We start from the raw sequence: 17,199 nt of genomic DNA, 5'->3' as shown, positions 1-17,199 counted from the left end.
TGTAAAAATTAAACATGTTAATACTTTCTCCTCCTGAAGCTTCTTGTGACTAAGATAAGGGTTATCTTGCTTAAATTCAAGGCCAATGGGTAAAAAGAAGGTGAGTAAAATTTCTTTAATAAACTGTTCTTGAGTACTTAAGATGCACTGAATATTTTGCAAAATGTACTGTGCAACACTTTCTTGATATAGGCAGGGTAGATTTTGATGCCAAATTGACACAGTTATATTGGTTTAATTTTTAGTAACTTTTAAGACCCATATATGCATATTTTCTAAAGTAAAATGCTCTTTTTTTTTTTTTTGAGACAGAGTTTTGCTCTTGTTGCTCAGGCTGGAGTGCAATGGCACCATCTCGGCTCATGGCAAGCTTCCGCTCACCGCAACCTCCGCCTCCTGGGTTCAAGCGATTCTCCTGCCTCAGCCTCCCCAGTAGCTGGGATTATAGGCATGCGCCACCACGCCCGGCTAATTTTGTGTTTTTGGTAGAGAGATGGGGTTTCTCCATGTTGGTCACGCTGGTCTCAAACTCCCGACCTCAGGTGATGTGCCTACCTCGGCCTCCCAAAGTGCTGGGATTACAGGCGTGAGCCACTGTGCCCGGCCAAATGCTCTATTTTTAGTTTACAAATGTACATGATGTTCAGAAAATATTTTCAGTCATATTTTAACAGTTGGCTAGCAACAGAAAAGGAAAATATCTGAGTCTAGCTCTGCATTAAGTCAGTTCAATGAACGCGTACTACTTGAAAAAGCAGCCGGGCAGGGTGGCTCACGCCTGTAATCCCAGCACTTTGGGAGGCCGAGGCGGCTGGATCACCTGAGGTCAGGAGTTCGAGACCAGCCTGGCCAACATGGTGAAACCCCGTCTCTACTAAAATTACAAAAATTAGCTGGGTGTGGTGGCAGGCGCCTGTAATTCCAGCTACTCGGGAGGCTGAGGCAGGAGAATCGCTTGAACCCGAGAGGTGGAGGCTGCAGTGAGCCAAGATTGAGCCATGGCACTCCAGCCTGGGGACAAGAGAGACTTCGTCTCAAAAAAAAAAAAAAAACATACTTTTTGAAAATTAGTGGTCTGTAATTGTAATCTTGCAGTAGTTGTTTATTGAATACTAGCATAAGTAAGGATTGAATGGGATAGTAAAGGTTGTCTTTGCCCTTGAGGAACTCAGGCTCATTGAGGGGGGTACCGTTCCTTGAATGTTTCCTTTTTTTCTGCAGCAAATACACACATTCAAAACATCTACTGCACACAAGCAAACTCAAAGAGGACCAGCCTGGCTGAGAGGAGTTGACCATCCCCCTCAGGACTGACTTCCTTTCCTTCAACATTATTATATAATTAAAGTCCTAGACTATATAGAAGTGACAGGTATGCTCTCTATGCATTTATTATTATGGGAGGTGTTTTACTTGGAAGCAGTACTTTCTCCATGTTAAGTGCTTTGAGCTCTGAAGGGCCATCTTAATCCATTCTCTCTGACCTCAGAGGTTGTCAAGACCTATAGAAGAGTTTCTATCAAGCCACATTAGGAAAAATGGATGTCTACTTTTTGGCTTCACTTTTTTTAGGATTTGTATTTAAGGTAATTTCTTTGAGAACAGGTAAAAGGAAATGGTTCAATTAAAAAGGAAAGGGTCATTTAAGTAAGTTACTAATTTTTGTGAACACCTATATGTCTTAGATATGACCTGATGGGCAGAGAAGGCATACTAGCTTTAAATTAGGATTAAATCCCGGTTTTACAATTACCATGTATTGCATTTGCCAAAATAAACTACTCTGAATCTTGGTTTCCTTATCCATAATGTAGGGATGATAAAACTTGCAGTATAAGCTAATGTTTTAGGATGCATTTGGAGACTGCATTATAAGGTTACAGAGAAGATAACAACAGAAACATTTGAGAGCTTACTTTGCACCCGACACTGTGCTAAGAGATTTCAAGTATTAATATAGTTATAATATAGAGGTTAGACAGACAGCAAGCATCATGTCTAGCATATAATATGCAATCAATTAAAATTTCCATTTGTCTTCCTCTCAATTTTAATTTCTCATTTAATTTACATTCAGACAAATAGTCATCTAGCTTCATGGTTCTCAAACCTGGCTGATCATTATATATAGCTTTGAGCTTTCAAAAAATACTGATGCCAAGACTCTACCCCGAACCAATTAAATTACAGCCTAAGGTGCAGCTGAGTTTGAGAATCATGGCTTACCTTTTCTTGAACTCCTTAAGTTAGGGAATATATACTCCCTTCCCAGTTTTGTCAAATTGATTCAAATTTGCCACCTTATAAATATCCAGCTATTGCAAAGAGTATATCGTAGAGTTTCAGTATATCTATTTCATAGTTTCCCCCCTGTGGTCTTGCAGAATGGAATTAACCTGAATTCAACAAAAGAGCTCTTTAAAATTCATAACAGCAGGTGTCGTCTGTCTTTGAAATTCCCTTGTCAAAAAAGGAAATGATTTCTTAGTGATATGCTTTACTTCTGTTGATCACTATTTGCTCTTTTAAAGTGTCCAAAGATGTTTTAATAGATACTTGGTATTTGTTGTTTTCTTTAATAAAGTATAATTTACATGTAGCACAGGAATGGTCATAGCAGTTTTATTTATAACAGCCCCAAACTAGAAACAGCCCAAATGTTCACCAACAAGTGAGCGAATGAACAAATTATGGTATATTCATACAATGGAACACCACTCAACAATAAAGAGGAACAACCTATTGATCATCAACATGGATGAATCTCAGAGACATGTTAAGTGAAAGATGTCAAAGGAGTATATATTATATGATTCCATGTATATGAAATTCACTAGCATAGAAAACTTTTTTATGGTAATAGAAATCCCAGGAATGGTAGCCTCAACGTTGAGGGGAGTAACTGTAAAGCTTGAGGACATTTGCAGGGGTAATAGTGCTCCATATCTTGAGTTGGGTGATAACACAGGTGTATCCACTTTTCAAAACTTGTCCAAGTATATATTTAAGATTTATGCATTTTAGTGTAAATTATACCTTAATAAATAGATTTTAAAATATTATTGATAATTTAAAAAATAGAACTTCATTTGCCCATCTCCAGTCTTTTGGCTTCTCTTCCTTGGTGGTAAAAAATGCTGACTCTACTTACAAGATCTTATTTGTGAGTTCTTACTGTTGCATGATTTTATTTATAATTCTAATAATGAAATTACTTTTTAAAAACTTATTTCTCTTTCAATTCCAGGCCAAAATTGACCTTTCTCAAGATTCTCTTAGTTTACAAACTGAGGTCTGTCATCCTCTGGTCATTGAAGTGAAGTCTGCTTAGGACATATTGTCCTGTAAATAGGATTGACATTCCCTGGAGGCCCTCTCAAGAATCTCTCTGAGCTTCCCTTTCCATTTCTGACCATTTAGATGCTTACAAGCTGCTTTTCTCTGACTTCTTCAGCTCCAACTGCTCCTTTCCATTACCCTAAAGCTGTGGATCATAAAGAGTGTTCTCCAGACCAGCAGTATCTGCACCACCTGGATCTTGTTAGAAATGCAGATTTTCGAACCCCACCCATGAGCTACTGAAACAGAACTCTGAAGGTGAGGCCTAGAAACCGGTTTTAACCAATGTGCCAAGTGATTCTAATGCCTGCTATCAATCATTTGGGAACCATTGTCCTAAACTCAGCTGCTGCTTCTGCTTCATCTCCAGTTGATTCAGTTTCCTTAATTGTTACCATTATAAAAGCAAAATAAAGCAAAACAAGACATTTGCCTATATTATTAATCACAAATAAGTTCCCTACCCTGTGGGGTCACAATTTGGGCTTTGGATATCTAATTCTGCATCAAGTACATATCTCTGTCTTCATAATCTCAACAAATTATTAGATATATCAGTAACTTCCATATATGCTCTCATTTTGTAGTTGCAGTGTCACTATTTCCATTTAATGGATAGGGAAATAGGGGCTCAGGAAAGAGAAGTGTATTATCCAAGACGAAAGTAACATGGGCTGCATTCAATTAGGGTTTCTCATTTCCAGCTAAGACACTTTGCACCATATTGAAGCAGCTTGTAACTAAATTTGCCATAAAAATATATCTAAAATCCTAATTAAGTTTGAATAGCTTGGTCTTAGTTGAAAGTTATTCCTAATTCATTCACAAGTAGCTTTTAAAAGGGATATGTTTATGTTAAACAATAGAAGGTCTCCAAATCCTATCAGATAACTGTATCCTGTCTTTAAAAATGTAATTTTTTATATCTACTGCCTGAATTAAATTGCTTAGTTGTACTTTCCAGAGAAATAGAATGGACCAGAGCAGTTCAAATATTTTAATATTCTTCTGGAGTTTGGCTGCTGAGATGTAAAGAACTATTGATATCACTAATAAATAAATAATGTATATTTATTGAGGTTTAGTCAATAGAGCGATTACTTATAAGAGGCATGTAGTACTTAATTATCATCCTCTTCACCAAACTCCAACTTAACCTTGGACAATACAATTAAGAGTTGTGTTCAGATGGCTTTAAAAACAGGTGCATGGTACAACATGCTCTTGTTGTTAACCATTTTGCTTAATGGCCAAACTTCTCTTGGGTCAGTTTTGATAACTCCTCTGCAATTTCATCAACAATGAGGGAAATGTAATTTCAAGGTGAGCATTGAGCACTGAGTATATTAGGCAAGAGTGGGGCTTGCTTATTTTTGGCCTTGCAGCTCCCAGAAATAGAATGTTTACAAGGTGTAATCATCTTATATTTCAGTACCTTGTTTTTCCAGAATTGTTTTCTTTTCCCAGAAATTTTTTACTCTCTATTTATTTGTATTTAGCTTTTCTTTACTAAAGTATAACTCTATCAGAGCAGAAGATTGTGTCTTCTTCATCTTTATATCTTACATTCTTAGCATGGTAGATGTTTAATTGGAATGTGATTTCAGAGAGTGGCTGTGTTCCAGTCTTGATCCAATATTGATGAACTGAATGTGTTAGTCTATTATAAGCAAAGATTTTCAGGTCAAACTTGGTTTGAAATACAGACTGTATGTTCCTCACAGAAAATGTGACTTTGAGCAACCAAGTCTGCTTAAAGTCAGCTATTAAAAGTATGTATTTCATGCATCTAGTTTTTTCTTAATATATTTTATAAAGTCTTTAAAGTGATATGTGGAAGAATGTGGTAAAGCACTTTAGTTAGAGCAAAAAGGTTGTTTTCCCTATCAGCCCAAAATACCATATGTCTAGAATCATTAGGAATTAACTGTAACATAGTGGACAAGCATTATTACTATGTGCTAGTGTTTCATGACTTCCTCAGATTATTCAAATGGTATCCAATCTACTTGGTCCAATTCAACTCTTCTTTTCTTCCACAAACCTTTCACTTATTTTACATGGATGACTTTTGTTTCTCAACTTTTACACAATTACAGTTTCATAATAGAATTTGACATTGATTTTATACTGCCTACAATATTGTTTATTTAATGTAATTCTTAGCATAAAAATAATAAAAATGAGCAAGTCAGCTTCTATGTATTGAAAGCATATTGTGAAAAACACTTCATAGATATCTCATTTCACCTTCATGATAATTCTGTAAGTTGTCTTATTATATTCATTTTGTATATGAGTAAATTGTGGCTTAGAGAGCTGAAGTGACTTGCCTAAATTAAACGGCTAGTAAATAACAGAACTGGGACTTGACGTCAGATCTATTTGATTTCAAAGGGTGCATCTTTAACCAGCATACAAAGGTGTGGGGTCATTCAGGTCAGAGCCTTTGTCTCTGGTTTCTCTTAAGACTGGTGAAAGCAGGAGCATATGAGGTTTTTTTTTTTTTCTTTTTCTTTTTTTAAAGTATTATCACAGGCAGTGATCATAACTAGATAATTAGCCTGAGAAAATATTACTTTTGTAACAGTGATAGCCTAAATAAAATAGAAATGTGATTCCATTGTAATAATAAACAGAGTACCAAACATATGTGAGAAACTATGCCACAGTTATTTTACTGAAATATGATCTATTTTTGCCAAGCTGATCTATATCAGCTTAAACTTGAACTTTGAGGGCAGACAAAACAGAATCGTACTATCATCCTAAAGACTACTTCCTCCCTCTAGTGACCAGGAATGGGAATATCACAGCTACAGGCATTTAGAAAACTTGATTCTCAATGTATATGCATACCTCCCTCTAGGGGATATTTGGGAAATTTTCAGTAGTAATTTTGGTTATTACGATGAATAGGGCTGCAGCTGGTATTCATTAAGGGCATTAGGGATGCTAGACATTGTGAATGTGAGGGATAGTGCCCTATATAATTTTCCAGCTCAAAACATTCATGTAGATGAAAAATTCATTATTTTTTTAAGTCTAGAACATAGCAGTTCAGTCATGTTTCACTTAACAATGAGACATTCTGAGAAATGTGTCATTAGGCAATTTCATCATTGTGCAAACATCATACAATATACTTACACAAACCTAAATGCTATAGCCTACTACACATGTAGGCTCTATGGTATAGTCTATTGCTCCTAGGCTACAAGGCTGTGCAGCATATTACTGTATTGAATTCTATAAGCAATAGGAACACAATGGCAAGTATTTGTGTAACTAAACATATCTAACTAACATATGTTGTGTAACTAACATATCTACATAGAAAAACTACTGTAAAAAGATGGCATAAAATATTTTAAAATGGTATACCTGTATAGGACACTTACCATTAATGGAGCCTGCAGGACTGGAAGTTGATCTGGGTGAGTCAGTGAGTGAGTGGTAAGCGCATGTGAAGGTCTAGGACATTACTGTACGCTACTTGATATGGTTTGGCTCTGTGTCCCCACCCAAATCTCATCTCAAATTGTAATCCTTACATGTCAGAGGGGCCTGGTGGGAGGTGACTGAATCATGGGGGCAGACTTCCTCCTTACTGTTCTTTTGATAGGGAGCTCTTATGAGATCTGGGGGTTTAAAAGTATGTGGCTTGCTCTCTCTCTCTCTCTCTCAAGCTTTGTTATGGTTAGATGTGCCTTGCTTCCCCTTCACCTACTGTCATGATTGTAAGTTTCTTGAGGGCTCCTCAGGCATACGGAACTGTCAGTCAATTAAACCTCTTTTCTTTATAAATTACCCAGTCTCAGGTAGTTCTTTATAGCAGTGTGAAAATGGACTAATATGCTATTGTACATTTTATAAACATTGTACACTTTGGGACACTAAGTTTATAAAAAAAATTTTTCTTTCTCCAATAATAAATTAACCTTAGCTTACTGTAACTTTTTTACTTTATGTTTTAACTTTTTAAAACTTTTTGAGTCTTTTATAATGACACTTAGCTTAGAACACAAATATTGTACAGCTGTACAAAAATATTTATATCTTTAATTTGTTAGCTTTTTTCTAATATTTTTTCTTTTTTTTTTTAACTTTTTAAACTTTTTTGTTAAAAATGAAGACACAAACACAGACATTAGCCTAGGCATACCCATGCTCCTGATTATCAATATCACTGTCTTCTACCTCAACATCTTGTCCCAATAGAAGGTCTTCAGAGGCAGTAACACATACTGAGTTGTCATCTTCTGTGATAAAAATGCCTTCTTCTGGAATACCACCTGAAGGATCTGCCTGAGGCTATTTTACAGTTAAGTTTTCTTTTTAATAAGTAGAAAGAGTATACTCTACAATCACATATAGTATAGTAAATACATAAGCCAGTAACATAGTCATTTATGTTTTATCAAGTATTATGTACTGTACCTAATTGTATGTGCTATACTTTTATATGATTAGCAGTGTAGTAGGTTTGTTTATACCAGCATTACCACCAATACATGAGTAATGAGTTATACTATGACCTTATGAGGGCTACAGCATTACTCAGGCTGTGATGACACTAAGCCATAGGAAATTTTCAGCTCCATCATAATTTTACTGTTGGATATGTGATCCATCATTTGCTGAAACATCATTATGTGGCACATGAATATTTCACATATGAAAACAAAAAATTTGCACTTTTTAGATATGTGCTGTATTTTTACAAGGATTTATTTCATCTGCTCTAAAAGTATTGATTGTAAAATAAGCCATTAGTTAACACTAAGAAAGAAAGTAAGAAAAAGATAGAAAATAACTTTCAATTTTATAAACTCTGACACAAAGCTTTCTAATTCTTAGGATTTTTATTGTATACATATTGAAAAACCTTTTGATTTTAAAAATGTAGTTTTATCATATCACTCAGGTATATATACAAAGTAAATTATGAGTGAAATAAGCTAGTTTCACTATTCTAATTATTTTCCCATTTATAATAGTAATCTTAATTACTATTCAAAATTCTTGAATAATTTTGATGATGACAACAAATCTTAGTAGAATGTTCTACTACTAATAACAGTATGCTTCTGAGATTTTTTCCCCTAAGCCTCCAGTACTCATTCTGCAAGTTTTGGTGCTGGCACTTTCTTGACTTTACCAGAAGATATCAACAGAATATTTTCAGGGAACAAATAAGGCTTATTTTCCTTCCTCAAATGGCTCTTAAAGAGTTTACTGATTGAAACGTCAAGAGGTTGCAGTTGTCCAATAATGTCGGCAAGACTAACAGCCAAGTTCACACCTCCTGGATGACTAGTATACCATGACTGCTGTTCTGCTGGTAGCAGTTGTAAGATGCCATTGATTATATCATGGATAGTCATTTCAGAGACGTTAAAGTGTGGAAAAAGAAACTGGGTTAAAAGGGGAGAAAGCTGGGAACCCTGCATGGGGCTACTGCACACCAGGACTCATTCCTGGCTTCCACTGGCTCCAAGGGAATGGGTGAGTTGAACTGGCAAGGAGCAACCTACTCTCACGCGGCCTCTGGAACCCTGGCAGAAGGGAACCCCTTGACCACCATGGACACTCAAGGTGGCAGAGAGAGCTATTTAGAGAAGGGGTAGGGCCAGCAAGCCAGCTGATGCAGAACCCAGAGGGTTTGATGTGGGAGCATCTGTAGCAGAGTACAACTAGGGATGGCTGTCCCCTCTAGGCTTGACTTGCTCACATAGGAGATGTTAACCCTAGGGGAACTGTCAGATCTGAACTCTGCAGAGTGGTCTTGCCCATCAGACTGGGCAGGTCTGACTTGAGCACCCCTTGATTTGCTGGCCTCTCCTGGGGCCCCAGCCTGGCCACTCCTGCTTGCAGGGTGGTCTCGGGTTCCCTGGGGGCCCACACCATACCTTCTGTGCTGGTGGACCATGCTTAACCAGCAGGGAGCTCCAGTGGGGTGGCCACTACAGCCATGTGCCAGCCTGCATGCTCTCTCCTCATAATGCAGCTTCCCCTGGGCTCACACCAACTCCCCACATCACTTTGCTAGCATGTCTGTATGGGCAGATTCTGCTTTCGTTGCCCCACCAGCATGTGGGAGTGCTGTCTACTCCACTCCCCCTGCTGACTGCTATTGTAGACAGAGCCTTGGTGGGCACAGAGCCAGCCAGCCCAGTCCCTGCCAGCACCCCACCCTTGCACTAACACTACACAGACAACAGCAGATCCTTCCCTGCCCTGAGCAATCACTCCTGCTTGCAGGGCACAGAAAAGGCACCCAGACCTGTGCCCATCAGTGACCCACCCCTGAGTCAACACCACCTCCAGCATGACTGTGCACACAGTCACCATCTGGGGCCACTCCTTCCACTCCCCACCTCTGCAGCTGCATTTCCTCTGCCACTGTGGTGAATGCCTGCTAGCATGGCGCCTGCTAGCATGGCACCTGCTAGTGCTCTGCTGCAGCTGTTACCACCACTGCTGCTGGCACATGTGAATGAAGACAGATCCCCCTGTTGCTGCAATATGAAACACTTTGGCTGATACCACCCATCAAAGTGTAGTGACCAGTGGTCCGGGAGCACCTCAGTTCCCCCAACACGGTGAATTCCTAACCTTGAGGAGCCAGAAAACAAAGTCAGGGCCTAATATAAGTTCCCCCAGAATTACAGCTTGAAGTGTAGGACTTGGGAGCTGAGTGCTGGCCCCATAAAAATCTTCCAGAAACAAAGCCAGTTGGCTGAGTCCACCTTACACCACAAATGCTCAAGTTCATCAAATATAACAGGATAAAAGAAAAACCATCCAAAGGTCAGCAACCTCAAAGATTGAAGGAACACAAGACCACAAAGATGAGAAAAAAATAAGCACAAGAACCCTGACAACTCAAAAAGCCAAAGTGCCTTATTTCCTCCAAAGGATGGGCTCACATCTCCAGTAAGGGTTCTGAACTGGGCTGAGATGGCTTAAATGACATTCAGAATATGGATAGGAATGAAGACCATTCAGTTACCAGAGTACATTGAAACCCAATCCAAGGAAGCTGAAAATAATGATAAAACAATGCAAGAGCTGACAGACAAAACAGCCAGTATAGAAAAGACTGTAGCCAACCTGATAGAGCTGAAAAACACAGTACAAGAATTTCATAATGCAATCATGGGTATTAATAGTAGAATAGACCAAGCAGAGGAAACACTCTCAGAGATTGAAGACTGGTTAGTCAGACAAGAATAGAGAAAAAAGAATGAAAAGGAATGAGCAAAAACTCGGAGAAATATGGGATTATGTAAACAGACCAAATCTACAACTCATTGGTGTCCCTTAAAGAGATGAGGAGAATGGAACCAACTTGGAAAACATATTTCAGGATATTATCCATGAGAACTTCCCCAACCTAGTGAGAGAGGCCAACATTCAAATACAGGAAATAAAGGGAACCCCAGTAAGATACTTCACAAGATCATCCCCAAGACACATAACCATCATATTCTCCGAGGCTGAAATGAAAGAAAAATGTCAAAGGTGGCTAGAGAGAAAGGGCAGATTGCCTACAAAGGGAAGCCCCTCAGACTTATGGTGGACTTCTTAGTGGAAATCCTACAAGCCAGAAGACATTGAGGGCCAATGTTCAACATTCTTAAAAGAATTTCCCACCCAGAATTTCATATCCAGCCAAACTAAGCATCATAAGCAAAGGATAAATAAGATCCTTTTCAGACAAGCAAATGCCAAATTTGTTACCACCTGACCTGCTTTACAAGAGCCCCTGAAGGAAGCACTAAATGTGGAAAGGAAAGATCATTACTGACCACTACAAAAACACACTGAAGTACACAGATTAGGGACATTATAAAGCAACCACATAAACAAGTCTGCAAAATGACCAGCCAGCTTCATGATGACAGGATCAAATCCACACACATCATTACTAACCTTGAATGTAAATGGCCTAAATGCCCCAATTAAAAGACACAGAATGGCAAGCTGGATAAAGAATCAAGACTTATTGGTATGCTGTCTTCAAGAGACCCATCTCACATGCAATGACATATATAGGCTCAAAATAAAGGGATGGAGAAAATTCACCAAGCAAATGGAAAACAGAAAAAAGCAGGGGTTGCAATCCTAGCTTCTGACAAAATAGGCTTTAAACCAACAAAGATAAAAAAAAAAAAAAAAGAAGGGCATTACATAATGGCAAAACAGTATTCAATTCGATAAGAAGACCTAACTATGCACCCAACACAGGAGCACCCAGATTCATAAAGCAAGTTCTTAGATCCCTTCAAAGAGACGTAGACTCCTACACATTAATAGCGGGAGACTTTAACACACCACTGACAATATTAGATTGTTAAGGCAGAAAATTAACAAAGATATTTAGGACCTGAACTCAGCACTGAATCAAATGAACCTGATAGACATCTACAGAACTCTCCACCCCAAAACAGCAGAATATAGTCTTCTCATTCCCACATGGCATATACTCTAAAATTGATCACATAATTGGAAGTAAAACACTCATCGGCAAATGCAAAAGAACTGAAATCATAACAAAAAATCTCTTGAACCACGGCAAAATCAAATTAGAAATCAAGACAAAGAAATTCACTCAAAACCATACAATTACATGGAAATTGAATAACCTGCTCCTGAATGACTTTTGAGTAAATAATGAAATTAAGGCAAAAATCAAGAAGTTCTTTGAAACTAATCAGAATAAAGAGACAACATACCAGAATCTCTGGGACACAGCTAAGGCAGTGTTAAGAAGGAAATTTATAGCACTAAATTCCCACATCAAAAAGTTAGAAAGATCTTAAGTTAAAAACCTAATATCACAACTAGAAGAAATAGAGAACCAGGAGCAAACAAATCCTAAAGCATGCAAAAGACATGAAATAACCAAATCAGGGCTGAACTGAAGGAGATTTAGACACAAAAAAAATTTCAAAGATCAACGAATCCAGGAGCTGGTTTTCTGAAAACATTAATAAAACAGACCATTAGCTAGACTAATAAAGATAAAAAGAGAGAAGATTCAAATAAACACAATCAGAAGTGACAAGGAGGATATTACCACTGATCCTACAGAAATACAAACAACCATCCGAGAATATTATGAGCACCTCTATGCTCATAAAGTAGAAAATCTGGAAGAAATGGATAAATTCCTGGATACATACAACCTCCTAAGACTTAACTAGGAAGAAACTGAATCCAGGAACAGACCAATATTGAGTTCTGAAATGTAATCAGTAATAAAAAGCCTACCAACCAAAACAACAACAACAACAACAGAAACCCCAGGACCAGACAGATTTACAGCTGAATTCTACCAGATGTACAAAGAAGAACTAGTATCATTCCTACTGAAATTATTCCAAAAAAAATGAAAAGGAGGGAATCCTCCCTAACTTATTCTATGAGGCCAACATCATCCTGATGCCAAAACCTGGCAGAGATACAACAGAAAGAGAAAATTTCAGGCCAATATCTTTGCTGAACATCAATGCAAAAGTCCTCCACAAATTACTAGCAAACCAAATCCAGCCGCACATCAAAAAGCTTATCCACCATGATCAAGCAGGCTTTATCCTTGGGATGTAAGTTTGGTTCAACAAACACGAATTAATGATGTGATTCATCACATAAACAGAACTAAAGACAAAAACCATATGATTATATCAATAGATGCAGAAAAGGCCTTCAATAAAATTCAACACTCCTTCATGTTAAAAACTCTCAAAGTAGGTATTGAAAGAACATACCTCAAAATAACAAGAGCCATCTATGACAAACCCACAGCTAACATCATAATGAATAGGTGAAAGCTGGACACATTCTTCTGGAAAAGCAGCACAACACAAGGATGCCTGCTCTTTCCACTCCTATTCAACACCGTATTGGAAGTCCTGGCCAGGGCAATCAGGCAAGAGAAAGAAAGAAAGTGCATCCAAAGAGAGGAAGTCAAACTATCCCGCTTTGCAGACTACATGATCCTGTATCTAGAAAACCCCGTAGTTTCAGCCCTTAAGCTGATAACATCAGCTCCTTAAGCTGATAACATCAGCAAAGTCTCAGGATACAAAATCAATGTACAAATATCACTAGCATTCCTACACACCAAAAACAGTCACGCTGAGGGCCAAATCAGGAAGGCAATCCCATTCACAATAGCCACACAAAAAAATAAAGTGCCTCGGGAGGCTGAGGCAGGAGAGTGGCGTGAACCTGGGAGGCAGAGCTTGCGGTGAACTGATATCGCACCACTGCACTCCAGCCTAGGCGACAGAGTGAGACTCTGTCTCAACAAATAAATAAATAAATAAATAAATAAAGTACCTAGGAATACATCTAACCACAGAGATTAAAGTTCTCTACAAGGATAACGACAAAACACTGCTCAAAGAAATCAGAGATGCATAAAGGAAAAACATTACACACTCATGAACAGGAAGAATCAATATTGTTATAATGGTCCTACTGCCCAAAGCAATTTATAGAGTCAGTGCTATTCCTATTAAACATACCATTGACATTCTTCACAGAACTAGAAAAACTATTTTAAAACTCAAATGGAAGCCAAAAAGAGCCCAAATACCCAAGGCAATCCTAAACAAAAAGAACAAATCTTGAGGCATCACACTACCCAACTTCAAACAATAATACAGGGCTACAGTAACCAAAACAGCATGGTACTGATACAAATACAGACACGTAGACCAATGGAACAGAATACAGAACCCAGAAATAAGACTGCACACCTACAGGTATCTGATCTTCAACAAACCTGACAAAAACAAACAATGAGGAAAGGATTCCCTATTCAATAGATGTTACTGGGATAATTGGCTAATCATATGCAAAAGAGTGAAACTGGACCCCTTCTTTATACCATACACAAAAATTAAATCAAGATGAATTAAAGACTTAAATGTAAAACCCAAAACTATAAAAACCCTGGAAGACAACCTAGGAAATACCATTCTGGACATAGGAATGAACAAAGATTTCATGACAGAGACACCAAAAACAATTGCAACAAAAGCAAAAATTGACAAATGGTATCTAATTAAACTAAAGAGCTTCTGCACAGCAAAGAAAACCATCAGCAGAATGAAAGGACAATCTAAGAATGGGAGAAAATTTTTTCAAACTATGCATGTGACAAAAGTCTAATATCCAGCATCTATAAGGAACTTAAATTCATAAGAAAAAACAAAGAACTCTATTAAAAAGTGGGCAAAGGACATGGACAGATATTTTTCTAAGAAAGACATACATGCAGCCAATATTCATGTGAAAAAAAAAGCTCAACATCACTGATTATTAGAGAAATGCAAACAAAACCACAATGAGATACTATCTCATACCAGTCAGAATGGCTATTATTAAAAAGTAAAAAACAGATGCTGGCGAGGTTGTGGAGAAAAAGGAATGCTTATACACTGTTGGTGGGAGTATAAATTAGTTCATCCATTGTGGAAGATAGTGTGGTGATTCTTCAGAGACCTCAAAACAGACAGATTGTTTGGCCAAGCAATCCCATTAATAGGTATTTACCCAAAGGAATATAAGTCATTCTATCATAAAGACACATGCATGTCTATATTCACTGCAGTGTTATTCACATAGCAAAGCCATGGAATCAACCTAAATGCCCATCAATGATAGGCTAGATAAAGAAAATGTGGTACATACACACCATAGAATACTATGCAGCCATAAAAAAGAATGAGATCATGTCCTTTGCAGGAACATGGATGGAGCTGTAGGCCATTATCTTTAGCAAACTAAAGCAGGAACAGGAAACCAAATACCACGTATTCTCTTATAGGTGGGAGCTAAATGATGAGAACACATGGACGAACAACACACACTGGGGTTTATCTAAGGATGGAGGGTTGGGAGAGGGAGAAGATAATGAAAAATAACTCATAGGTACTAAGTTTAATATCTGGGTGATGAAATAATCTATACAACAAACCCCAGTGACATGTTTACCTATATATCCTGCACATATACCCCTGAACTTAAATAAAATGTGGGGAAAAAAGGTGTGTCTTATAATCAAAGAGATATAAATGTGAATTGAAGAAATTTTGTCCTTTTCCTCCAGAACTTTATCATAAAGCTGCTGAAAATTTCAGAAAATCTATCTCAGAAGAGCATTGCTGCTTATGTCTCTAGTACCATACACCTATATCGAGTTGCATCAGTAGTTTCATACACTGGTAAGTCTACAGGTATAACCATTTAACTAATTTATCATGCCGTGAAGTGTTGGCATGTCAAAGCATTTATATTTTAAAATAGATATTTTAAAAATTACTTTCCTTTTATTTTTCCTTTAAATTACAAGTAAGTTTGCTCTTCCTGTCTGTGCCAGGGTGGCGCATTGTCTACATCGAGCAACAGAGACACTCAGGCTGTGTTCTCAGGATGACCGCGTGGGAGACAGCAGCACCAGCAGTGGCAGAGACCCCAGACATCAAGCTCTTTGGAAAGTGGAGCACTGATGATGTGCACATCAGTGACATTTCCCTGCAGGATTACATTGCAGTGAAGGAGAAATATGCCAAGTACCTACCTCACAGTGCAGGGTGGTATGCCGCCAAATGCTTCCGCAAAGCTCAGTGTCCCATTGTGGAACGCCTTACTAACTCCATGATGATGCACGGCTGCAACAACGGCAAGAAGCTCATGACTGTGTGCATCGTCAAGCATGCCTTTGAGGTCATACACCTGCTCACAGGCGAGAACCCTCTGCAGGTCCTGGTGAACGCCATCATCAACAGTGGTCCTCGGGAGGACTCCACACGCATTGGGTGCGCCAGGACTGTGAGACGACAGGCTGTGGACGTGTCCCCACTTCGCCGTGTGAATCAGGCCATGTGGCTGCTGTGCACAGGTGCTCGTGAGGCTGCCTTCCGGAACATTAAGACCATTGCTGAGTGCCTGGCAGAGGAGCTCATCAATGCTGCCAAGGGCTCCTCCAACTCCTATGCCATTAAGAAGGACGTGTGGCCTTCTTGGAGCATGTGGCCAAGTCCAGCCACTGATTTTCCCAGCTGTTGCCCAATAAACCTGTCTGCCCTTCAGGGCAGCCCTACCAAAAAAACAAAAAAATTACAACTAAGTTATTATAATGACTTTAAAAATGTGCATGTTGATATACAATATGAATTTCAAGAAAGGAAAAGGGAGTTATAAAACATGTTATAAAAAGAAATGTTATATCTGGCCAGGTCCGGTGGCTCACACCTGTAATCCCAGCTCTTTGAGAGGCCAAGGCGGGCAGATCACCTGAGGTTGGGAGTTTGAGGCCAGCCTGGCCAATATGGTGAAACCCTGTATCTACTAAAAAAAAAAAAAAAAAAAAAAAAAAAATTAGCCGGGCATGGTGGCAGGCGCCTGTAATCCCAGCTACTTGGGAGACTGAGGTAGGGAAACTGCTTGAACCCAGGAGGTGGAGGTTGCAGTGAGCCAAGATCTTGCCACTGCACTCCAGCCTGGCTGCGACAGAGCAAGACTCCATCTAAAAATAAAATAAAATAAAATAAAAGTAAAAAATAAATGTTATATCTGATGAGTTGAGAACTGTTAAGGCATTGAAACAGAGAATCATGAATTCTTGTTTCTCTTTAGTAATTGGGCACTTCCTCAACAATTGTCACTAATTTTATGGATGGGGGCAGGCTATAGACTGAGTGTTTTTGTCCCCTCTAATATATTGAAACCTAATCCCCAATGTGAGAGTATTTGGAGCTGGGGTCCTCTGGGGGGCAATCGGTGCCCTATAAAAGAGACCTCTGGTTAGAGCCCTAATGAGAATAGTGCCACTATAAAAGA

The 17,199-nt window shown here is 38.5% G+C and overlaps 1 protein-coding gene and 1 long non-coding RNA gene across 2 annotated transcripts; both read left to right on the top strand.

Moving 5' to 3' along the window:
* The first annotated feature begins 503 nt into the window (after positions 1 to 503).
* Positions 504 to 5,991, top strand: LOC129534505 (uncharacterized). Its single transcript, XR_008681119.2, has 2 exons — positions 504 to 1,372; positions 3,248 to 5,991. It is a non-coding gene; the product is annotated as an uncharacterized lncRNA (long non-coding RNA).
* A 9,776-nt stretch (positions 5,992 to 15,767) lies between these two features.
* On the top strand, positions 15,768 to 16,560 carry LOC129534503 (small ribosomal subunit protein uS7-like). The gene has a single exon (XM_063707348.1). It carries the CDS (start codon positions 15,790 to 15,792, stop codon positions 16,558 to 16,560), a length of 771 nt encoding a protein of 256 aa, XP_063563418.1. The 5' UTR covers positions 15,768 to 15,789.
* Positions 16,561 to 17,199: the final 639 nt, after the last annotated feature.

The sequence above is a fragment of the Gorilla gorilla genome, chromosome 5 (genome assembly GCF_029281585.2).
Source record: "Gorilla gorilla gorilla isolate KB3781 chromosome 5, NHGRI_mGorGor1-v2.1_pri, whole genome shotgun sequence".
NCBI lineage: Eukaryota > Metazoa > Chordata > Mammalia > Primates > Hominidae > Gorilla > Gorilla gorilla.
The sequence above is the reverse complement of the archived record's forward strand: the minus strand, read 5'-3'. Positions and strand labels throughout refer to the sequence as shown.